The sequence below is a fragment of the Petromyzon marinus genome, chromosome 7 (assembly GCF_048934315.1).
Source record: "Petromyzon marinus isolate PM22_M1 ecotype Great Lakes invasive population chromosome 7, UKy_Petmar_22M1.pri1.0, whole genome shotgun sequence".
Taxonomy (NCBI): Eukaryota; Metazoa; Chordata; class Hyperoartia; order Petromyzontiformes; family Petromyzontidae; genus Petromyzon; species Petromyzon marinus.
In genome coordinates this window covers 15,789,832-15,813,955 of record NC_133673.1, presented here as the reverse complement: position 1 = coordinate 15,813,955, position 24,124 = coordinate 15,789,832, and the positions used below count along the sequence as shown (strand labels likewise).

The 24,124-nt window shown below is 56.5% G+C and overlaps 1 protein-coding gene across 3 annotated transcripts in view; it reads right to left on the bottom strand.

Annotated features, from left to right (window-relative positions):
• LOC116940110 (DENN domain-containing protein 2B-like) overlaps positions 1 to 24,124 on the bottom strand; it is an 88,599-nt gene that overhangs the window by 11,771 nt on the left and 52,704 nt on the right. For 2 of the 3 annotated variants that reach the window (XM_076065430.1, XM_076065429.1), the window contains 11 exons: positions 21,946 to 22,079; positions 20,697 to 20,845; positions 19,189 to 19,479; positions 17,909 to 18,005; positions 16,987 to 17,031; positions 16,193 to 16,377; positions 15,056 to 15,165; positions 14,501 to 14,570; positions 13,559 to 13,636; positions 5,831 to 5,971; positions 3,577 to 3,725 (listed from right to left, as the gene is read on the bottom strand). In XM_076065430.1, coding sequence (XP_075921545.1) covers positions 3,577 to 3,725; positions 5,831 to 5,971; positions 13,559 to 13,636; positions 14,501 to 14,570; positions 15,056 to 15,165; positions 16,193 to 16,377; positions 16,987 to 17,031; positions 17,909 to 18,005; positions 19,189 to 19,479; positions 20,697 to 20,845; positions 21,946 to 22,079 — 1,449 coding nt within the window. The remainder of the gene's footprint in view (positions 1 to 3,576; positions 3,726 to 5,830; positions 5,972 to 13,558; positions 13,637 to 14,500; positions 14,571 to 15,055; positions 15,166 to 16,192; positions 16,378 to 16,986; positions 17,032 to 17,908; positions 18,006 to 19,188; positions 19,480 to 20,696; positions 20,846 to 21,945; positions 22,080 to 24,124) is intronic. The other variant, XM_076065431.1, reaches the window with a different exon arrangement.

Here is a 24,124-nt window from a genome sequence, read left to right as displayed (position 1 = left end):
GGGTGGGGGTGGCGGGGGGGGGGTTTCAATGCATGCACTGGGATAACACAATCACATCGCCTCGTGATGATAGCCAATGCCCACGCATTAGCACGGTTGGCTGCGTATGGTGCGAAAGAAGTTCAACAACATAGCCGGTGGCTATGCATGCACGGCCATGCCCACCAGGCACAGCAATGCCCCACACGTGTCCTCTTGCCCCCATGAGACACAACCATTGCCCCCATGTCTTTCCTTGCCCCATTAGACAAAGCAATGGCCCACACACGTGTCATCTCCAGCATGCATCACCTCTAGCCCTAACGCTACATCCCGACCACGGGGCAGCCTTGATTCAGTATTGCTGTGCTCGTTACACCCGCGGCATTAACCAGAGCGGCCACTGGATTCGAAGCGCCAACACGTCAGCGGCGAGCGGCGAACGCTACACCGCTAGGGCGCGTCGCTGCCACAAAGTACAGATGGGGACTCGTCCCCCGTGCTGCGATGCGATGACTTCCCATCATTCGCGGAAGCCGTTGGGATTTGAACCGCCCCCTCTCCGCTCTCTCCGATGTGCAGCACCCAGAGAGGTCAGGGTCGGCCGCGCTCTCTCTCTGTTGCCCAGGCCGGTAATGATTAGACCCTAACTCCTGGGGGTCACTGGCCAGCACTGAATGGCTCGTACTTAACAAAGCCCACCACACACACACACACACACGCGCACACACAAGGACAACGTTCTCCCCTTCAGCCCCACGGAGAACGGTCGGGTCAAGTGCTGCATGGGAGAGGCTACGAAGGTCGGAATGGCACACGGGAGCGTGGTGCGACAAGACAAAGATCCCCCGTGTAGCCTTAACAGCCTGTCGGGGCAAGTTCTGTTAGCGAGTAGCAGCACCTATGAAGGCCGGCACGGCACACGAGGTGGTGGGTGGCTACGACCACGCCACACCAAGGTATTAATTTGTGGCTGAGTCGACCTAGGGGAGGCCCGGGACCGGTTCAGACAATCGTCACTGGTGTTGGCCGTGAGCGGGAATCGAACCCAGGTCGCCAGGTTCATAGCGCAGCGCGCTAACCGCTACACTATCGCTCCCCACACACAAACACGCACACACACGCACACACACAAACACGCACACACACACGCACGCTTGCATATGGACGCACACGTGTAAGCACTTGTGGAAATTCAGGAATTTGTGTAAGTTGAGGAATGTTTTTCTCGCGATGCTGGTCTCATCCTGGACATCTGCTAACATTCCCACTGTGGCTCCCACCCCCAACCCCCACCCTGGACACGGAGACAAATATCCCCCGTGTAGCCTAAGCAGACTGTAGGGGCAAGTGCTGTTAGCGAGCATCTATGAAGGCTGGGACGGCACGCGAGGGGGTGGGTGCCCAGCGCCACACCCGGCCGCCTTTGTCTCTCGAGTGGCAATGTTTACACACTGCACTAGGTACTCATTTGAGGCCGAGTCGACCTAGGGGAGGCCCAGTACCGGTTCAGATAATCGTCACTCGTGTTGCTCGTGAGCGCAGCGCGGTAATCTCTACACGACTGCTCCCCTGGACACACACTCACACCATGTGTCTCACTTCCATCGAGACAGTTCCACAAATGGTCGACTCATAGAGCCGCCTCGGTCTTAATTTTCACATCACTTCACGTCTCCTGCTAAACGACCACTGCACATCACGCTATCCTCATCATCTGTGAACCACATCACGCGCCTTCTGTCGAGTGTGTCACTAAAGCTGATATGAAGCAGATACAAAGCCTGCTGCTGGTCACACGCTATGAAGGGCACCGCGGTGACGAGATGTTAACTACCTCGCCGGGTATACAGGACGTCGTGCGTTCGATCTCGACCCTGACGCCTGGATATTTGGAGTTTGTTCTCCCGGTGGTGGCGTGGATTTTTCTCCGGGTCCTCCGGTTTTTACCTACACATTTAGAATTAACGTGCACTTTAGAGTATTTGGCTGCTATAAATTTCCACATGATAAGCCACCTGGCCAGGTCGCTTCGGATAAAGAGCTATACAGCTCAGTGGGCCTGACCTGGTAAAATAAAAAAAAATAGTTGAGTTGTTTCATCTCAGAGATTCTTGAGACCCTGAATCATGAAACTCTTTCGAGAACCTGTGGACTGAGATTCGAAGGCATTGAAGAACCTGAGGCCCATGAATCCAGAAGACCCACAAGTCCTGAGACTCACAAATGACGAGCCACTCCGTTGAGCTATCATTTGTGGCCAGGTCGCTTCTGAAAAAGAGCCATGCAGCATAGCTCAGTGGGCCTTAACACCGAGTAAAAAATGTAAGTAGGGTCATTACCCGAAACGTCGCGTTTTGTACAATTCTCAATACAAGGCCGCACTGTGTTGATGTTGTTGTTGGCTTTGCTTGTGCACCGCTGCCAACGTAGCAGCAGCAGCACCAGCAGCAGATATTCTTCTCAGGGCCCGGCCACCACCTGCCCCCGCTATTCCGTTCTCAAGCAGTGGAGGGCGCAGGAAGTCTCCTGTGAAGCGAGAGGATGGCGTGGTGGTGGGGGGGGGGACAGCCCCACACCAGAGGCCGCCTTCGTCTCCCCGACGCCGACAGGGAAAGGACCGCTCCGTGTAAACTAATCGAGGCCGAGTTGAACTTACGGAGGGCCCAGGAGAGATTCAGATTTTGTCCACGAGTCGGGATTGAACCATGCGTCGCCAAATTTGCCAGCGCAGCATGTTGACCGCTGCACCACCGCTCCAACAACAACAACAACCCCCATTCGCCACTAAGTGGCTGTGACGTCACCACGGCGCTTGTGCCAGGCTACGTGCACGTTGAGGCCAACGCTCGACACACACAGAGCCAGGGTAGCCAGCTGCCCAAAAATTGGCATTCCTGTGTTGCGGTGCCAGGAATTAATTTGCATCGATATCGGGTATCGCTGTTGTGCTGAACTTTATGACTGCCGACAGCACAGGTTTGATGTGAGACATCGACTGCCTTAGGTGCGGGTTTGGTCCACATTGGATAGTGTGGCAACCGTAACCCACAACAAAGACAAACATCTACCCCCCCGTGTAGCCTTGGATCAAGTGATGTTATAGCGAGCACCTGTGAAGGCCGACATGGCACACGATGTGGCGGGTGGCCAGCACCACGCCCGGCCAACGTCTTTCTCCCTAGCGCCGATAATTACACACCCAACCAGATACTGATTTGAGTCCGAGTCGACCTAGAGGATGGCCAGCACCGGTTTAGATAATCGTCACTGGTGTTGGTAGCCGTGAGCGCGAATCAAACTCGGGTCTCTGCCGGGTTCGTAGAGCAGCGTGCTACTAACCACTCCCCACACCCTCGCGTGCACACACAGTGCGCTAACCATTGTGCCACCGCTCCCAATACACACAGACACCACCACCACACACGCACGCGCACACATCCAAATCGGCCTGTACAACCTGCACCACTGGCTTAGGACTGCCAATCAATTAGAATTAGCCCCCTTCCCTCCTCCCTGCTCCATACTCCCCACCCAACGCTAAACAAGACCTCCCCCCCAACCCCCATGCTCCCCCCTCCCAACCCCCTGCACCACCTGAGTTTATCGGCGGTGAAGATGACCCTGCGCTCCATGAGCAGCGACGAGAAGACGCGCAGCAGCTGCCGCGGGCCCAGGCACGACAGGAGGCAGGAGAAGTCCACGTGCTCCAGCCGGGAGTCGCTGGGCCTCCGTAGCTCGATCGTCTATTTGGGGGAGGGAGGGGGGGCGCGAAGGGGGGGGGGAGGTGAGGGTGGAGGGGGCTCGTCTGTTTCATACATTCTGTAAACGATCCCCCTCCCCTATAGCCTTAACAAACTGTTAACAAACTGTTAAGGCTATAAGGGAAGCGAGTAGCAGCACCTATGAAGGCCGACACGGCACACAAGAGGGTGGGTGGCCAACACTACGCCCGGCCGCCTTTGTTTCCCTACTGGCGATGTTTGCACACCGCACCAAGGTACTCATTTGAGGCCGAGTCTACCTAGGAGACGCCCAGGACCGCTTCAGATAATCGTCACTGATGTTGGTGGCCGTGATCGGGAATGGCACTCGGGAATGGAACTCGTGGCTGTGCCCATCACAGTGCTGCTGCTCTTCATCCGTCTCAGGGGCTGTGATGTGATTAGCCAAGAGGGGCCGCGCTGCTGTATAAATGGCCTCGGTGTGACCGTGCGATACAAATCAAAGACTGGGGGGGGGTCCACCTGACCGGTTGCCGGCCCACCCCGCCGAGATGATAACGCCATGACTACGCCACTGGTTAGGGCGGTAGGGGCCAGTGCCACCTTTGTCTCTCCACTGCTGACTACGCTGCTGATTATAGGACACAACAAGATAACTGATGGCAGCTTCGTCGAAACGCTTTCCAACCAGCGCGTTGTTATCGTCGTCTTTGTATAGTGGACACCACCGCCGGCCACCGCGATGCACGCATTTCCCTTCATTCATCCGCTCAGGTCGGTCTCCTCTCAAAGACAAAAGCTTTGTTCTTCTGTGCACAACGAGCTGCTGCTGTTGTTGTCGTCGTTCTGCGGTGTCAAGTTTGGCTCGCCTTATCCTTCCACGGCGATAATCCTGACCACGCCCAGACGGCTGAGTCTTATTTGGAGATAAGTAGTGGAAGATAAACGCGTTGATAACAATCACTGAAAGGAGCACTTTAAAATAATAACATTAAATAAGCACCCTGCCGCCCTGCGTTGTGGTTGCCCTCGGGCCTGCATCGAGCACGAGGCCCAAGGCGCGGCACCTCCGTCTCGTCTCCAGCGGTAGCCGGCTCCGGTTAATTGGCGCCTCCGCCTCCTCCTCCTACTACTCAAGCGTTGTGTCCTTTGATCAGCAGCGTGGTCAGCAGTGGAGAGATAAAGGTGGCACTGACCCATGCCGCCCTAACCAGTGGCGTAGTCGCGATATTATCATCTCGGGGGGAGGGGGAGGGTGCGGCAATCGGTCAGGTGGGCCCCACCCCCCAGTCTTTGATTTGTATCGCACGGTCACACCGAGGCGATTATACAGCAGCGTGGCTCCTCTTGGATAATCACAGCGCTATGCTGCTCACCGTCTCGAACAGGTAAACCGCGTTTCAAATAAGTGACACTGTTGCTGAAAACAACATATGTTGCGGTGGTTGTGAAGGGTGCCCCAACTCGTAGATTTGGCCACGGGGGAGTGGGGGGGGGCAAAGCACCTCCTGCCCCCCACGCTTGTAACGCGACCGACCTCAACGCCAACCACCCCCACCTCGTCCAACGTGTGCCGTGCCAAACGTGACAGGTTGCTACGTTAACGGCGCCTCGCCCGTCAAGCCCCTTGACCACCACCCGCCAGTCTCTGCCCATTGCTCAATGACCTTAATAGGTGCTCGCTAACCACAGCAGTGGCCCCTATGGACAGACAGCCCGAGATGCGTCCGATATGTCGGCGGTTCTCGAAGGCCAAGCAGGGATTTCCGAGCCTGGACGAGTGATCGGACGGGTGACCCCGACGCACAACCAGGTTGTACCGTACTCCCACGCGTCTATGGTCCCCCCTGTCTACACTGACCCGCGCTGCCCAGCACGGCGCAGTACGGTACAATACTGGCGCGGATTTTCCGCTGCAACGGGTTCACGGATTTCTCAATAAAGCTCGCTTGCGCGCGTGGGGCGGTGAGGCGAAACGTCGGACCTCGCGGCACACGACCCCCCCCCCCCCTCCCGACGCGCAACGGAGGGCGCCGTGACGTCCCCCCACCGCCACCCGCCCGCACCTGCGCCACGCGGGTCGCAGGCCCTCGCCATCCAGCAGCGGACAGAGCCTCCCTCCTCACCTCGTGTCCGGCGCCCGGCAGGAAGAGCGACACGCGGACGGTGCGGCCCGGGGCAGGGAAGGGCGCCTCCACGAGGGCACGCATGAACGGGTAGACGAGGGCGGCCGAAAGCCCCCGCCGCCTCTCCACCTCGTCCAGGATCTGCGGTGGGAGGGGGGGGGGCACGAGGGGTGGGGGCACGGGGGGGGGCACATGACGTCATCACGGCAGCCACGAAGGAAGACCCAGAGAATGGGAGCCTTATCTCCCCGGGTCAGTGTTCTTCACTAATTTTCAGAGACATCATCATCATCATGTAATAAAACAGTTGTTGTTAAGATGTTAAAACACCAAGCAGAATCACATTTTTCAAAGAATCCTGTCTGCATTAGCCACACGTACTTGTGGTGAAAATGCAAACACAAACAAAAACATGCTCTGATATAATATACGAGGCTTTGTCTTTGAAACTGATTGGTCCACGCCAGAGACAGTTTTCTTTCGAGCCTAGTCTCAAAGTGCTCGACCAGAGGACGCCAAAAGGCGAACAGCACAAAGACAACGCCACTCTCAGGGCATTTATAACTCGGGGTGAGCAGCTACACCATGGTACCTTTCTTGCCAGTGTCAAAGACATCGTAAGTGCGAGGGCCGCCACACGTTTGAAACCATTGGGGGTTGGACATCAGCACGATGATGATGATGATGATTGTGGGGGTGTTGTCACGTGTTGTGTTTTATAAGTTGTCAGGGGGCCGCACTAAAGGCCGCCAGCGTCCCATGGGCCTTGCAATGAAGAGCACTGCACCAGGTGGAGTCTTGAACCAGAGGTTCACAACCTTGTGGGTGGTTATGGAGGCCACTATACACAGCGATCACATGCTCACGCCTATGTATGATGAACTTCTTTCGCACCACCGTACGTAGCCATCGGTGCTAATCGGAGGTGCGGGGGAAGAACAAGAAACTAAACACATCAACAAGCTGCTCGGAAGAAATTAGTTTGTCAATCTCGATGACGAGTCAAAAGTGCACAGCTTCAGTGGCTTCCTAACATCGGAAGGAAGAGCGTTCCAGACGGCCGCAGCAGCGCATCTGAAAGCGCCGCGCGACGATGCGGTGACCACCGCCTTTGTTCGCTGGCCGCGCCAAAAGCCGCTGCGAGGTTCCAGCGGCGGAGACAGATTTTGGAGGGGACAAACCCAGCACGAGGGGGAAATGTGAAGGAGTTGAGAGAGGGGCGTTGTGGGAAGGGAGACTCGAGAGGGGAGGCCGAGAGAAGAGAGGGGAGAGAGAGACAGAGACACAGAGAGACACACAAAGACAGGAAGACGCACTGCTAACAGGAAAGTGCGCGACGTGGGGAGGGGGGGGGGTGTTTCTGGTTTAGGGTCTCGCCCAGAACCCCGACCCGGGAGCTATTATTATTACTACTACTATTATTTTTATTATTACTATTTTATATTTTTTTTACTCGCGGCTAGAATTGGAAGTCGACGCGGGAGTTTCTAAAAATAACACCCAGCGCAGCTGCACGTTTTTTAGGAACTGACCTAAAAACGCGATGACTGTGAGAACGTGAGCCGCCGATGGATGGAGAGCCGATGGTCGTGATGATGATACCGAGACGACGATGATGATAATACCGAGACGATGATGATGACGATGATACCGAGACGACGACGATGATGATGATGATACCGAGACGATGATGATGATGACGATGATACCAAGACGATGATGATGATGACGATGATACCGAGACGATGATGATGATACCGAGACGACGATGATGATGATACCAAGACGATGATGATGATGATGACGATGATGATGATACCAAGACGATGATGATGATGATACCGAGACGACGATGATGATGATACCAAGACGATGATGATGATACCAAGACGATGATGATGATGATGATACCGAGACGATGATGACGGGTGGCTTGAAAACAATCTCATTCCATGTCGACGACGTCGACCATGGTGGTGGTGGTGGCGCCTTCGATGACCATGCAGTGTGACGAGTAACTTCATGAGTGACGTAAAAACTATCACGCTTCGTGTTAATTCCACGTTAAGTTATTGCTCGAGACGATCGCAAAATTACAACGGTGAATTGTGATGACGCCGATGGTGATTGGACGATGACCCCTGCATCAGGACAATGAATGAATGTTCATGCTGATGGTGGTGGTCATGCCCATGATGAACGCTGACGATCACTCCAAGACAAGGGGGGACCCCCGTGTGCGTCTCTCCTCTATTATTATTATTATCGTTCAGCTTGCTTGCCCACAAGAGCCTCGGCGAGTCTCAAGAATCTTCTTCTGGAGAGTCCTGCCACGTTTGTCACAGTATGGGTGAGGGAGGGGGGGGGGGGGGGCTTTGATGATGTTGCTGCTGCTGGCGTACGAATTCCAATTAATTTGTAGATAATTTCCCCAGCTAATGGGATATATTTATTGGCCAATACCAATTGCATTGCACGGCTGTTTCTTCAGCGAGAACTGCTTCTTGCGTTTTAGTTTGCCGTCCTTCCCCTGCACGGTTGGCTACGTACGCTGCAAAATAAGTTCAATAAACATACGTATACCTCCGTTGAGCATGGTTTGATATGTACGGTGCGAAGGAAGTCCAACGTACATGCATACCAGTTCTGGGAGGAAACCAGAATACACCGCACGTGTGCGCGCGTGCACGTGTGTGCGTGCCGGTTGTGGCTTTGAAGGAAGGAGGCATCTCGTGAACTCCCCGCGTCACCTGGAGCTGATTTGGACCCCAAGGGGGGTGGGGGGGGGGCGACTTCAGGAACGAGCGATGGAGGGAGGAGGGGTGGGGGGAGCGTGCGAGCAGGATGGGGGGATGGGAGGGAATGGGAGGGGGTGGGGGGGAATGGGGGGATTGGGGGGAGGGGGTGAGGGGGACATGGCCTTAGGGAAGGCTGTGCTCTTTAGGAGTCGCTGGTTCCGGTTAAATTTTTTTGTTTTTTGTAACTCACTGCCAGCTGCTTTTGACAGCGCAACCCCCGCCCTGCCTCTATCCCAGGCGTGCACACACGTACACACACGTACACACACACACATGTACACGCGTGTACGTGTGTTTGTGTGTACGCCAGATCCACGCACGGCGCCAGGACCCCCCAGGAAACATCGAGAGTTAATGCGTGCTCGCGACTCGGATCAACAGACGAGTTCCTCCATTTAGATTATTTAATCGACCCGTGCGGCGGAGCATTGAGCGGTCCCCCCACCCTCCATCCCCGCCGTGTGCCCGGCTGGGCTTTCTCACCAACCCTACCACGTGGGGTTTGGCGTCCCCCGCCTTTCGTGAGCCCCAAAAAAACCTTCGTCGTCGTCGTGGTCGCAATGGGATCGGCCGAACGTCCCAAGAAGGCGCCCCCCCCCACCCATCCCCCGTCTCCTCCCAGTCGCGCTCCCTCAACGCTCTTCTCGGGGATCAATAAAAGGGGTCATCATAACCCTGCAGCTGGGGCGTTTTATTCAGCAGGTAGAGCTCGCACCTGAGCTACGGGCTACTTCTTTTCAGAGGCGGCCTGGGGCCACGCGTGATAGCTCATCGAAGTGGATTATATCATCATCGTCGTCGTTGTCATCATCATCATCATCGCACGTGGGAATGTATAGTTGCGGCCATATAATCAAAACGCGTGTCGTTTAAAAATGTGGGGGCGGGTGGGGTATAATGGGAGGAGCCCGGAGAAGAATCCGCGCCACCAACACGGGAAGAGAGGGAGAGAGAGAGAACACGCGGATTCCAAATATTTTCTAGAAACTAAAAGAAAACTAGAAAACATTTTTTTTATGTTACCGGGCAAGGCCCACTAAACTATGAAGCTATCTTTCAGAAGCGACCCGACCACAAACGATCGCGCAACCCAAATTGCTCATCACGCGGACATTGAGAGCAGCCAAATACTCTTCAAGCATCGTTAAAGTCACACAAACGAGAGGACACCGTCGGGGGGATCCCGGATCGAGCCCACGTCCCTCCCGCGTGGCAGGCGAATGGAGGGACCGAGTCAGCGGCTCGCCGCGCTCGGCGCCCCGGGGGTCGCCGTGCCCCCCCCCCCACCGCCCCCCACCGCCCCCCACCGCCCCCCCCCCCCCCGCCGGGCAACGGCAGCAACAAAAATTCCGCGGTAATTTGACGGGGCAGGAACGGAGCGGTGGTGAGGGCGTGACGTCACCGCGGCGTCTCGCGCCGTCCACGCCGCTCCGCTCGCACGAGACCTGAGACCACCCCCCCCCCCCTCTTTGATGTTTGAGACAGAGACGGGGGGCGGGGGGCGGGGCACCCCTCAGGACAGAAACAACGCGAGAGTCGAGGCGGAGTCGGAGGCATGACAGCCGTGGAGGATTCTAGAATCCATCTGGGTGCAGCCGTCACTCCCCGACGGGTTGTTGTTGTTGTTGTTCGCGCCGCGCGTCGTTCGTGCACGGTGTATATTCTGAAGAAGCTCCGGGAAACGAAACGTCGGACATCGTGCCAAATAACACGTACGCATCTCAAGTAGTAAGGGGCCGGATATTTGCCTTCGCACCTGTTTGTGGGGTTGAACCTCGCGGTTCTGAGCTCAGCGGAGCAAGGCTGTGTCATTTCTGGCTGCAGTGAATCAGACCGTAGCGAGGTGGGGGGCACTGGGGCGGGGGAGGGGGGCAGGGCAGGGCACGACGGGGCGAGCGAGTGAACGAGTTTGACAGACTCGCGTCTGCCGGGTGAGTCAGTGGAGTGAGTCAGCGGAGTGAGTCAGTGGAGTGAGTCAGCAGCAGCAGCAGCCGGGCGAGGAAACAAGCGGGCGCCGATGGGTTCCCAGCACTCGCAAACTCACCCCCACTTGAGCAGACTCACAAACGCAAAGGTCCCCCGTATAGCCTTTAATAGACTGCTGGGGCAAGTGCTGTTGGCGAGCACCTACGAAGGTCGGCGCGGCGCTCGAGAATGGCTGGGTGGCCAGCACCACGCCCGGCCGCATTTGTCTCCGCAGTGGCGATGTTTACACACCGCACCAGGTACTCATTTGAGGTTGAGTCGACCTAGGTGAGGTCCAGGACCGGTTTAGATAACTGTCCCTGGCGTTGGCTGTAGAGATTTCGAACTCGTGTAGCCGGATTCGTAGCGCAGCGCGCTAACTGCTACGTCACCGCTCCCCACGTATACACACGAAAACAAAAGACAAAGATCCCCCATATAGCCTGTAACAGACTGTAGGGGCAAGTGCTGTTAGCGAGCACCTATGAAGGCCGGAACGGTACACGAGGGGGTGGGTGGCCAGCACCACGCCCGACCGCCTTTGTCTCCCCAGTGGCAATGTTTTTATCCACTGCACCAGGTACTCATTTGAGGCTGAGTCGACCTAGGGGAGGCCCATGACCGGTTCAGATAATTGTCACTGGTGTTGGCCGTGAGCGGGAATCGAACCCGGGTCGTCAGGTTCATAGCGCAGCGCGCTAACCGCTACACTACCGCGTATACACGCACGTACACACACGCACATATACACACACACACGTACACACACACGCGCGCACGCACTCGGGTCGCTGGGTGCGTGAACCACTCAGTCCGCCGCCTAATCCCGACGCCCACGTGCCCTCGTGTCCCCATCACAAGGGTCGCAGAGAGAATTCCACAGCCGTCACCCCCCCCCACGCCACCAGAAACGAGACGCTCGGCGCGAACCAGTAGGGCAAGTCCTCGCTTAACGCGGTAACGCTTTGACCCCCCCCCCCACCCCTGTTATAACGCGGTTTCTTGGGGGTTGACGGCGAACTACTTTCTTGAGCTGCGCGGCTGAGCGGAGTGATACAGTGTCGCGGCGGCGGAGGCGTACACTCGGTTTGTCCCGCGTGGCAGTTCGTGGCAGGCCGGCGGAATCTCGCCACACCTGACCATCATCATTATCATCATCACATTACTTACGGGGGGGGGGGGGAATTGTTTTCGCTTAACGCGAAACTGTGTAGGAACGTATCTCCTAGCGCGCTAAACGAGGACCTGCCCAGTCCAGCATAACCAGGGATGGCCGTCAACCCGAAGCAGGTGGTTCGCTATGTTACGAAGCGTCTCAATCACCCCCCGCCAAAATGCGCTCTCCACCTCGTGGGGGAGAAGAGGGTGGGTGGAGTAGCGCTCGGATAAAGGAGTCCCCAACGCTGTAGCGAGGGGGGGTGGCGGAAAGAGCCGACGGATACTACCTCTCGTCCATCGGCTCTCGAGCCAAGCACGCGCTCCTCTGCCTCTCTCTCCCTGTCTCTCTCTCTACCTGTCTCTCTCTGCCTGCCTCTCTCTGCCTGTCTCTCGCTCTCTCTGCGGCCACCTGGGGCCGCTGGCGCGCTCCGTCTCGCGCCACAATGCGAGGCCAGGGGGGTGACCACCCCGAAAGTGCGCGTGCAGCTCCCACGCAGTTTGCTCTGTGATCGCGGGTCAAGCTTTAGCTGGGTGGAGCTTTAGCTCGGTGAAAACGACAAAAAATATACTTTTGAGTCACGCGGAATATTTTTTAAAATGTAAATTGGTTCTTGAATGGCAACAACGCATCGAATCGCAGGGGGGGGGGGGGGCATGGGCAATGAGAAGAGGGAGGGGGGAGGGGGCACCGGTTAACTGAGAGCGGCCCCCTCCCCCCTTTAGCCCCCCACTATCCCTCTCCTCCCATTGCCACCGCCACTATACTCTCTAACCCCGCCACCCCCAGCCCCCCCTCCGACTTCCTGGACTTCCTGTGGCATTGATTTATCATTGGATTTGCGACAGTGTGGAGATGCCCTGGGGGATTATCTGGACTGCAGAGAGGCTCCCCTGCCCCCCAGCCGCCACTGATCCAGAGACACGGGGACACTGGGACACGAGACACAGAGACACAGAGACGAGGGTAATGGTGGTAAGGGAGGTCACGTGGATGATCATTCAGACACCGTCTCTCGTGGGGGAGCCATCACCTCCACGGATCAGTGGGCAACTTGGGAGTTGTACGGTCGGGGCAGTCCCGGATTGTCCCAGAGGATCCTGTCTTGTTGACGAGACAGCAGCAGCAGCAGCTGCCGCCCTGGGAACTCCGCTACGTTTCCCCAGGACATTACAATTGCCGGGCCTTTGTTTGTTCTTCGAGTTGCGTAATAATTACAATAATAATAAGAATAATCAGAACATAGTCTTTGGTTCTTTCGGTAAAGTCACGTACTTCATCAGGTGGGACAACCACTAACTATGCGACTTTACCGAAAGAACCAAAGAGTATGAATTCCTGCAGTCACGAAAGCTTCAAATCAAGAATAATCAGAACAACACCGCATCAGGCACTCGAGACGATGCATTCACGAGTAGCTCTTCCTCTTCTCCCCATGGCACCTCCTGGGTGTTGTACCCCGGGAGGCGGAAGCCCCCAGCTCTCAACCACCACCACCCCCTCCTGAGTGGAGCAACCATTTAGCCTGTAAAGTCTTCAAGAGTTCCGCGCGACGATAACATCGATGGGTGGTGAGGGGGCGGCGGGGCGCTGTGGTGAGCGCACAGCGCATCGAATGTCGCTGCATTTTATCCGCCCGGCGCTCCGCGCGTTGTTGTGAGCGTCGCTCCTCCGCCCTCCGTTGTTGTTGGAGGGCGACTGCCTCCAACTGCACAGTAGCAGCGTCCTTCACGAACACACTCCACTCTCCCACTCACTCCCACTCACTCTCCCACCGTGCCACTCTCCCTCTCCGCCGCCCCCGCGCACCTTTGAGAAGAGGGTGAAGCAGCCGAGGCGGCTGACGATGCAGTGAACCTCAGGCAGGCGCGGGCCCTTGCCGCTCGGCTGCGAGACACAAAACGGCAGCGCAGCGCTCGGGAACCGGGAAACGCTCGGGAACCGGGAAACACGCGGGTGGGAACACGCGGGTGGGAACACGTGGGGGGGAACACGTGGGTGGGAACACGCGGGTGGGAACACGCGGGTGGGAACACGCGGGTGGGAACACGTGGGGGGGAACACGTGGGTGGGAACACGTGGGTGGGAACACGTGGGTGGGAACACGCGGGTGGGAACAGGCGGGTGGGAACAGGCGGGTGGGAACACGCGGGTGGGAACACGCGGGTGGGAACACGTGGGGGGGAACACGTGGGGGAACACGTGGGTGGGAACACGCGGGTGGGAACACGTGGGTGGGAACACGCGGGTGGGAACACGTGGGTGGGAACAGGCGGGGAGCACGCTGCCTCGCATTCGCAGGCCGGGAGCACCATTCCCCTGCTGCGCTCAGAGACATCCCCGATGGGCGGCCCCCGAATTGGACGTGACGGCGTCTGATGTCACACTAGCGGTTTAGTCTGAAGGCATCGCGGGCCCACACGGTGTAAGTTGCCCCAAGCCCTGCACCTCCCCCCATATGGACGGCCGCGGCTGCCGCTGCAAGGTTTCCGTTGCTCCGACGGTTCCAACAGATTGTGGGATTCGGTGGCTGTCGTGGTTTGGTTGCGATGCTGATCGCGGTGGTTGTGTTGTTGCGCCAGTTGTGGTGGTTGTGGCAGTTGCGATGGTTGCGGCTGTAACGATTGCAGTGGTTGCGGCGGATGTGACCGCGACATTACGGTGGTTGCGCGGTGGTTGTGCCAGTTGCTATGATCGTGGTGCTGGCGAAGATTGCGGCGGTTGCGATGATTGCGGCGGTGTTGTGGTTACCAGGAGACGCCTGCAGTAGCCGAACCGGCGGCTCCCGTCGCTCGTCGTCAGCACGAAGGAGAACATCTCGCTGCGCAAGGCACGGCCGGACGGGGCAAGCGCGTCAACACCGCACGGCTCAACACAGATCAACAACAACAGCCGCAACGGCCAGCCAGTGGCGGTGATGTCGCCACAGCGCTTGTGCCAGGCTAGGTGCACGTTAGGCAGGCTGTCATGTGACGTGTCGAAGTCTCTCCGACTGGGGTCACGGAACACACCCAGGTGTTGTGGGTTAACTGGGAGAGAGAAACAACGAAGAAAAAGATCCCCCAGATAGCCTTAACAGGCTGAAGCGGCAAGTGCTGTTCGCGAGTAGCACCTATGAAGGCTGTTACGGCACACGAGGGGGTGGGTGGCCAGCACCACGCCCGACCGCCTTTGTCTCCCCAGTGGCGATGTTTTATCCACCACACCAGGTACTCATTTGAGGCTGAGTCAACCTATGGGAGACCCAGGAGTGGTTCAGATAATGGTCACTCCCCACACACGCACGGTGAGACACCCCCTCCCCACCTGGTGTAGTGGGTGATGGGCGCCCAGTCGCGTGCGTCTGGGAAGCAGAACTGGGGGATGGCCTTGATCCTCTCCTCGGACTCCCGCACCTCCTTCGTCAGGCGCTCCAGCTGCAAGTCACAGACAAACACCCCCCGGGTGACGTCACAACGCCAGGGTGGGTGGATGGGGGGGGCAAGGCCTGCCGGCGAGCCGGGCTGCCCGCGCTGACGAGACTCCAACCCTCGTCTCTTGAGTTTTCATAAACACAACCAGCCTTGGGAGACTGGTAGGTGACCTGGGGCTGGTGCCCACGTACCTTGGGAGACTGGTAGGTGACCTGGGGCTGGTATCCGTTTACCTTGGGGAACTGGTAGGTGACCTGGGGCTGGTGCCCACGTACCTTTGGAGACTGGTAGGTGACCTGGGGCTGGTATCCGTGTACCTTGGGGAACTGGTAGGTGACCTGGGGCTGGTGCCCACGTACCTTGGGAGACTGGTAGGTGACCTGGGGCTGGTGCCCACGTACCTTGGGGAACTGGTAGGTGACCTGGGCTGTTATCCGTGTACCTTGGGGAACTGGTAGGTGACCTGGGGCTGGTGCCCACGTACCTTGGGGAACTGGTAGGTGACCTGGGGCTGGTGCCCACGTACCTTGGGGAACTGGTAGGTGACTTGGGGCTGGTGTCCGCGTACCTTGGGGAACTGGTAGGTGACCTGGGGCTGGTGCCCACGTACCTTGGGGAACTGGTAGGTGACCTGGGGCTGGTGCCCACATAGCTTGGGGAACTGGTAGGTGACCTGGGGCTGGTGCCCACGTACCTTGGGAGACTGGTAGGTGACCTGGGGCTGGTATCCGTGTACCTTGGGGAACTGGTAGGTGACCCGGGGCTGGTGCCCACGTACCTTGGGGAACTGGTAGGTGACCTTGGGCTGGTGCTCACGTACCTTGGGAGACTGGTAGGTGACCTGGGGCTGGTGCCCACGTACCTTGGGGAACTGGTAGGTGACCTGGGGCTGGTGCCCACGTACCTTGGGGAACTGGTAGGTGACCTGGGGCTGGTATCCGTGTACCTTGGGGAACTGGTAGGTGACCTGGGGCTGGTGCCCACGTACCTTGGGGAACTGGTAGGTGACCTGGGGCTGGTGCCCACGTACCTTGGGGAACTGGTAGGTGACCTCGGGCTGGTATCCGCGCCCCGTCGGCTTGGCACGCAGCGCCACCACCAGGAAGCACTCGAGCAGCTGGCGCTCCTGCCACTCGAGCAGCTCGCGCTCCAGCGTGCGGTGACCACGTGTGCGTGCACGCAGCCGCGCCATGCGCACCAGCCTCCACGCGTGCTCTGCTCGCCACACCATGGGGGGGGGGGGGGAAGGGGGGTCAGAGGTCACGGGGGGAGGGAGCGGTTGAAAGTAAAATATGAGCACCGTGATGATCGATCGGTCGATTGTAAGGCACGTAATAATCTAGCCGGGATGTGCGTTTGTGCGTACATGTTTGCGTTTGTGCGTACAAACTGCGTATACGCATGTGTGTGCGTGTGGGCACGTAGAGGGAGTGTATTAATTAATTAGCGTGCCGTGCTACGAATCCGGTGACCCGAGTTCGATTCCTGCTCACGGCCAACATCAGTGACTAATATCTATACCGAGCCTGGGCCTCCCCTAGGTTAGCTGGGCCCTTTCATGAGTACCTGGTGCGGGGTGGATAACAAACATCACCGCTGGGGAGACAAAGGCGGCCGGGCGTGGCTGATGGCCACCCACCCCCTCCTATGCCGTGCCGGCTGTCATAGGTGCTCGCAAACAGCGCTTGCCCCAGCAGTCTGTTAAGGCTACACGGGGGATCCGTTGTTTCTGCGTGCGATGGGCAGCAGTTCGCAGGGTCACATCCGTCCGTCATCGTCCCTCGTGTCAACGCCACCACTGGGCCATCTCACGTCGTGACGCACCTTTGCTGTGATCGTCCGAGTCGCTGTCGCTCTCGCTGTTGTCGCCTGACCGTGGGCGGGGGTGAGGGGGGGTAGGGGGGCATGTGGGGGGGGGGGGAAACAGCAGAAGAAACAGACGTCGCATGACATTCCATTACATGGCCACTGTCAACACCGTCCCCCCTTCGATAAACTGCACCCTGCCATAGGAATGTGGAATTAAAAAAAAAAAACATCAAACAAACTCATGGTAGTGCGTCACACGAGGCCGTGCGCCATCGCTCATCCCCCCACGCTTCACCTTCCCGTGAAGTAATCGCAAAGGGTCAAAGTTCACGGTCGAGCAATGGTGGGAAAGCTACGTGCGCTGGAATTTTTTGGAAGAAAATAACCCCGTGAAATATCAGCTCTTGATTGTTAATTATTTGCGTTGCCCTTGGTTTGCTGATCTATGACGGGGTTTGGGTGGGGGATGGAGGTCAGACAGCAGGACCACATTCCTCTCGACGCTACGTCAAGTGTACGAGCGCAAAGCCAAAGATCTCTCCCCCCCCCCCCCGTACGGCCTCAAGAGACTGTTGGGGCAAGTGCCGTTAGCGATTAGCAGCACCTATGAAGGCCGGCGGCTCGGCACACGAGAAGGTCGTGTGGCCAGGACCTTGCCCGGCCGCCTTTGTCTCCCCAGTGAGACAAAGGCGGGGTGCTCACGTAAAGGCTGAGTCGACCTCGAGGAAGGGCCGGTACTGGTTCAGATCTCCGAAGGGCACACACGCGATGGTGGACTGACGGAACGAGCTGACGTCATGGTGAACTCGCCAAACTGGAACGAGGGGGGGGGGAATCCCATGCTATGGGCGACCCATTGACTTGACGCCGTTTGTGGCTCACGATGGCCGTGGCCGCCGTGACGAGGAGCGGTCGCCGTGGCGACGACGGGGCTCACCGCGCAGGGAGGCGGTCTCCGCGTTGCTAGGCGACGTCTTCCTCCAGCGCTTCTTCCCGCGCTTCGCCGTGAACACCTCGTTGATCTTCTGCACCATCTTGGGGAGGGGGAGAGACGAGCGGAGAGGGAAAGTCAGCTGGGCGGGCGACGGGGCGAATCTCGTCGCAGCGCAATCGCCGGCCGGGAAAAAAAGGTACGGAACTCAGAATCTTTATCTGGACTGCCGGAGGAATCCGATGAGCCGTGAAGCTCTTTTCCACAGATGTCCCCTGGTCACAGTTACAACAACAAACAAACAAATACAAACAGCGATAGGAGCAAGTGTGTTGCACGTGCAAAGGCTCCCAGCCTTGCCCAGACCACCAGCTCAATGCGCACCCTTACGTGTTGTTACATCTATGGTACGATTACCTTGTTGTAATAATAATTTCAACTGCTGCGACGTGTAAAGCTTCAGCACCGGGGAGACAAAGGTGGCCGAGGCGGGGCGGTGCTGGACACGCCACGTGTACTTTGCATGCCTAGCCGGCCTTTGCAGGTGAAGGTTGACGGCACTTCACTTGCCCCCGACCTTGTGTGGGGTGGGCTACACGGTGGACCTTTGTCTTTGTGTGCGCGCGTGCCCGTGTGGTTTTAAGGCAAAGCACGTGGCTACTGGCTCCAGTCTCGCCCTTCCCCGCCACCCCAGTTGGCAGTTCCGCCCCTCGCCTTTTGATCCCATCTGGGGAGCAACTGGGGCCGCACGCAGTGGCCAATCCCTCTGTGTGCAGTGGCAGCAGCAGCAGCAGCAGCAGCCTAGACGCCAGGTCATAGCTCCCTCACCTTCGCCCCCCAATCTAAAACTAGACTATTTTTTCTATGTTACCAGGTAAGGCCACACTGAGCTACATAGCCACGAATGGGAGCTCAACGAAGCGGCTTATCGTGTGGAAATACTACTTTTTGTGTCTAGTTTGTTATTGTTGTTGTTGTTCCCACGCACCTCCGATTAGCACGGTTGGCTTCGTACGGTGCGAAAGCAGTTCAACGTACATTCACACATAATGCAGCCAATTACTCTAATCGCACACGCTGATTCGAAATGCGGAGGGAAAAACCGGACGACCAAGGGGAAAATCCACGCGACCACGGGGGGAGAGAGAGAGAGAGAGACGAGCAAACTCCAAATCTACAGCAGCAGCAGCAGGCGTCGTCAGAGTCGGGCTCGAACCCATGACCTCCTGCGTACCAGGCGACGGAGATAACATCTCGCCACCTCCTCCCCCCGCCCCCCCCTTTACCTTGGGTACACGGCGGGGGAGCTGCTGCCGGAAGGAGGCGTCGCTGGCCGTGCTCGCGGTGTCCTCCGTGGCCCCCCCGCGGCGGGGGGATCCCCCCCCGCCCAGGGAGCGCCGGGGCCCCACCAGCGTCGTCGCCATCGCCGGCTCCGTCAGCGTCTTCTGGAGCGGCAGGCGTCGCCGCCCCTCCGAGTCGCCCCCGTTGAGCCCCACCGCCCCCGGCGAGGACGACGCCGTCGTCGATGGCGCAGAGTGGGGACAGCTGCCCATGAGGCTCTGGGTTCTGCGGTGGCTCTGGGAGGGAGGGGCGGGGGGCAGGAAGCGACGTGGAAGAGGAGGTTAGTCACTGGCGCCACGGTGGCTAGGAGATGTTATCTCTCTCGCCTGGTATGCAGGAGGTCGTAGGTTCCATCCCGACCCTGACCCCGACACTGACGATGCCTGTATATTTGGAGTTTTAGTTGACACTCAACCCTAACTCTGATGACCACCCCCAGCATGCAGTCTCAATCGTTCAACTTTAATGTGCAATTTAATTGAGAGACTGCGAGTTGCCTCGGTGTGCTCTGGGACTGTTGTTGTCTTATTGCCTTGCCCAAGCTTGCATTGAGTGTTGAAAAATCGCCAGAAATGTATCTACTTATGCAATTTCTACTAATAAACGTTATTTAGTTTTTAGTGATTTGCTTACGTGTTCTCTACTTTGCAATCCTTTCGTTTGTTGTATTGCTAATTGTTGTTGTTGTACTCTTTGGTTCTATTGGGTAAAGTCACGTAGGTAAAAAATAAAATAACAAAAATCACGACGTTTCGGCCACAACAACAACAAGAACAGTCCTCCAGACAGTCTCGTCCCTTCACCTGATGAAGGCCGCTTGTGTTGTGGCCGAAACGTCGTGATTTTTGTTATTTTATTTTTTACCTACGTGACTTTACCCAATAGAACCAAAGAGTATGGATCCTTGCAGTCACGAAAGCTTTAAATCTAGAATTGTTGTTGTTATTGTTGCTGCTGTAACTTTGCTAACCCCATTCCCCTTACTGGACGTCTGTGAAAAAGAGCTTCATAGCTCACCGGATTCCTCCTCCCGTCTAAAGAGAGATTCTAATTCCGATTCTCTCGCCTGGTCCCACCGGCTCGTGCGATTGGCCTCGGGCTGGTCTCTACCACGGCGTGCGCCACCCACTCCTGGCGGTGGTTGTCAGCGCTCGGCCACCAAGGTGCTCATTTAAGGCTGAGTTGACCTAGGGGAAGCCCGGTACGAGTTCAATTGTTCGTCACCAATGTTGTCCGTGAGCGGGAATCGAACGCCGGTTGCCGGGTTCGTCGCGCAGCGTAGCGCTAACCGCTGCGCCACCGCTCCCCAAAGACAAAGTTCCCCCGCAGAGCCCTAACAGACACTTGTCACGCGTATAGACGTACAAGCATGCACCTACGCACACGCACGTTCACATACGCCTTCTCACACGCGTGCGCGCGTGTGTGTGTGTGTGTGCACGCGCGCGCATACCGGCGACGGAGTGGAGAACTTGCGCAGCTGTCCCCAGGGCCGCTGTGCGGACGAGCGGCGCCCGTTGCGCGACGAGAACGCCCGCTTGCGCCCCGTGAAGAAGCAGTGCGGCTCCACGTCCTCGTAGGGGTTCTCCCGCGCCGCGTCTGCTGGCGCCCCCCCAGCGACGCCGGCGCCGCCGCCATGCACAGATACAGGTAAAGTCCCCCCCCTCCACACCTCCCGCCGATCGTTGGGGCACCTATTAGGGGGCCACGGTGGCTAGGAGATGTTGACTACCTCGCCCGGTACGCAGGAGCTCGTGGGTTCGATCCCGACCCTGACGATGCCTGCTGTTTATTTGGAGTTTGCGGTGGGTCTCTCTCTCTATCCCCGTGGACGCGTGGATGTTTTTACGGGTCCTCTGTTTTTTTTTCTCTCTCCACATTTAGAACCAACGTCACGGGCTCAGAGTATTTGGCTGCTATACATTGCCACGCCATGATGATGATGATGATAAGCGAACTTCGTTGAGCTATCCGTTTGTGATAGCCAGGTCACTTCTGAAAAAGAGCCGTACAAGCTCAGTGGGCCTTACCTGGTGAAATAAAAATAGTTTAAATTTTGATTTAAAGCTTTCGTGACTGCAGTAATTCATATTCTTAGTTCTTTCGGTAAAGTCACGTTGAAGGGAAACAACAAAATAATAAAATAGATATAAATAAAATATATAATTGTTTTATATATATTTTATTATTTTGTTGTTTCCCTTCAACGTGACTTTACCGAAAGAACTAAGATTATAAAAATAGTTTAATCGTTTTTTTATATTTTTGATTTAAAGCTTTAAGATCCTTCAACAAACTCCGGGATAAGAAGGCTCAGCTGATCGAGTCTCTCACCTTTCTGAAGAGATGCCGCGACTCTGGGGTAATACCAATAATTTTTCGTCTCCCCCCTCCTCTTTTCCGAACATAGATGGACTCGTCCATCTAAACAAACTGTCAAATCGCTATTCGTGGTGCTAACGTTTAAAAATAAATAAATACAAACCGCCACTTCTTTAAAATGTTTCTTGCCGTTGGTATTCACACCTGATGATGACTGTTTGTGTTACAGTCGAAACGTCGTGAGAATTTCATTGTTTTATATATATTTAATTGTTTCCCTTCAACGTGACTTTACCGAAAGAACCAAAAATAAGTTTTTTTATAGTTTAATTAAGGCCGGCACCTATGATGACGGGGTGTGGGGGGGGGGGCTCCCTTACCGACGATATCCTCGTACACGTTCTCCTCCGAGCCATTCCGCCCGTGTGTGCTCCTCCGCTCCGGGTTTTTCCTGCCGATGGGCGGGAGCCCCTCACCTCGATCCCTCGGGGTCTCACTGCCCTCCAGAGATTTCCTGCGCATGAAGGAACGCACACGTGTACACACATACACACGTGTACATAGGCACAGACACACACACACATGTTCACGTGCACATAGACACGAGGACACATTGAGAAAGCTTTTCTTTAGAAATAATCTTTGTATTTAGTTTGTTGTTCTTCCCTCCGCACCTCCAATTAGCACGGTTGGCTTCATACGGTGCAACAGAAGTTCAACCTACATACATACACACGTTTAAATAATATCTCTCTCTCGCTTTCGGACGCTCGTTTTGTAAATGAGATCAACTCCAAATGATAAGTGCAGCCCTCCAACCGAGCGTTTCTCTTTGTGCGCGCGAGTGACCACGAGTGACTGTTAGTGAACGCGAGTGACCACGAGTGACCGCTAGTGACTGTTAGTGACTGTTAGTGACCGTGAGTGACCGTGAGTGACCACTAGTGACTGTTAGTGACTGTTAGTGACTGTTAGTGACCGTGAGTGACCGTGAGTGACTGCTAGTGACTGTTAGTGACCGTGAGTGACCGCTAGTGACTGTTAGTGACTGTTAGTGACCGTGAGTGACCGTGAGTGACCGCTAGTGACTGTTAGTGACCGTGAGTGACCGTGAGTGACCGCTAGTGACTGTTAGTGACCACTAGTGACCGTGAGTGACCGCTAGTGACAACAAGTGACCGCTAGTGACCGCTAGTGACTGTTAGTGATGCTAGTGACCGCTAGTGACCACTAGTGACAGCTAGTGACTGTTAGTGACGCTAGTGACAACAAGTGACCACTAGTGACAGCTAGTGACTGTTAGTGACCACAAGTGACCGCTAGTGACCGCTAGTGACTGTGAGTGACCGCTAGTGACCGCTAGTGACTGTTAGTGACGCTAGTGACCGCTAGTGACCACTAGTGACAGCTAGTGACTGTTAGTGACGCTAGTGACAACAAGTGACCGCTAGTGACGCTAGTGACTGTTAGTGACCACAAGTGACCGCTAGTGACCGCTAGTGACTGTGAGTGACCACTAGTGACCGCTAGTGACCACTAGTGACCACTAGTGACCGCTAGTGACCGCTAGTGACCGCTAGTGACCACTAGTGACCGCTAGTGACCGCTAGTGATCACAAGTGACCGCTAGTGACCACTAGTGACTGTGAGTGACTGTGAGTGACCGCTAGTGACTGTGAGTGACCGCTAGTGACCGCTAGTGACCGCTAGTGACTGTGAGTGACCACTAGTGGCCACTAGTGACCGCTAGTGGCTGCTAGTGACCGCTAGTGACTGTTAGTGACCGCTAGTGACTGTGAGTGACTGCTAATGACCGTGAGTGACCGCTAGTGACCGCTAGTGACTGTTAGTGACCGCTAGTGACCGTGAGTGACCGCTAGTGACCGCTAGTGACCGCTAGTGACTGTGAGTGACCGCTAGTGACCGCTAGTGACCGCTAGTGACTGTGAGTGACCACTAGTGACCGCTAGTGACCGCTAGTGACCGTGAGTGACCGCTAGTGACCGCTAGTGACCGCTAGTGACCGCTAGTGACTGAGTGACCACTAGTGACCGCTAGTGACCGCTAGTGACCGCGAGTGACTGTTAGTGACCGCTAGTGACTGTGAGTGACCGCTAGTGACTGTGAGTGACTGCTAATGACCGTGAGTGACCGCTAGTGACCGCTAGTGACTGTTAGTGACCGCTAGTGACCGTGAGTGACCGCTAGTGACCGCTAGTGACCGCTAGTGACTGTGAGTGACCGCTAGTGACCGCTAGTGACCGCTAGTGACTGTGAGTGACCACTAGTGACCGCTAGTGACCGCTAGTGACCGCGAGTGACTGTTAGTGACCGCTAGTGACCGTGAGTGACCACTAGTGACGCTAGTGACCGCTAGTGACCACTAGTGACCGCTAGTGACCGTGAGTGACCGCTAGTGACCATGAGTGACCACTAGTGACGCTAGTGACCGCTAGTGACCGCTAGTGACCGCTAGTGACCGCTAGTGACTGTGAGTGAACGCTAGTGACTGTTAGTGACTGTGAGTGACCGCTAGTGACGATAGTGACGCTAGTGACC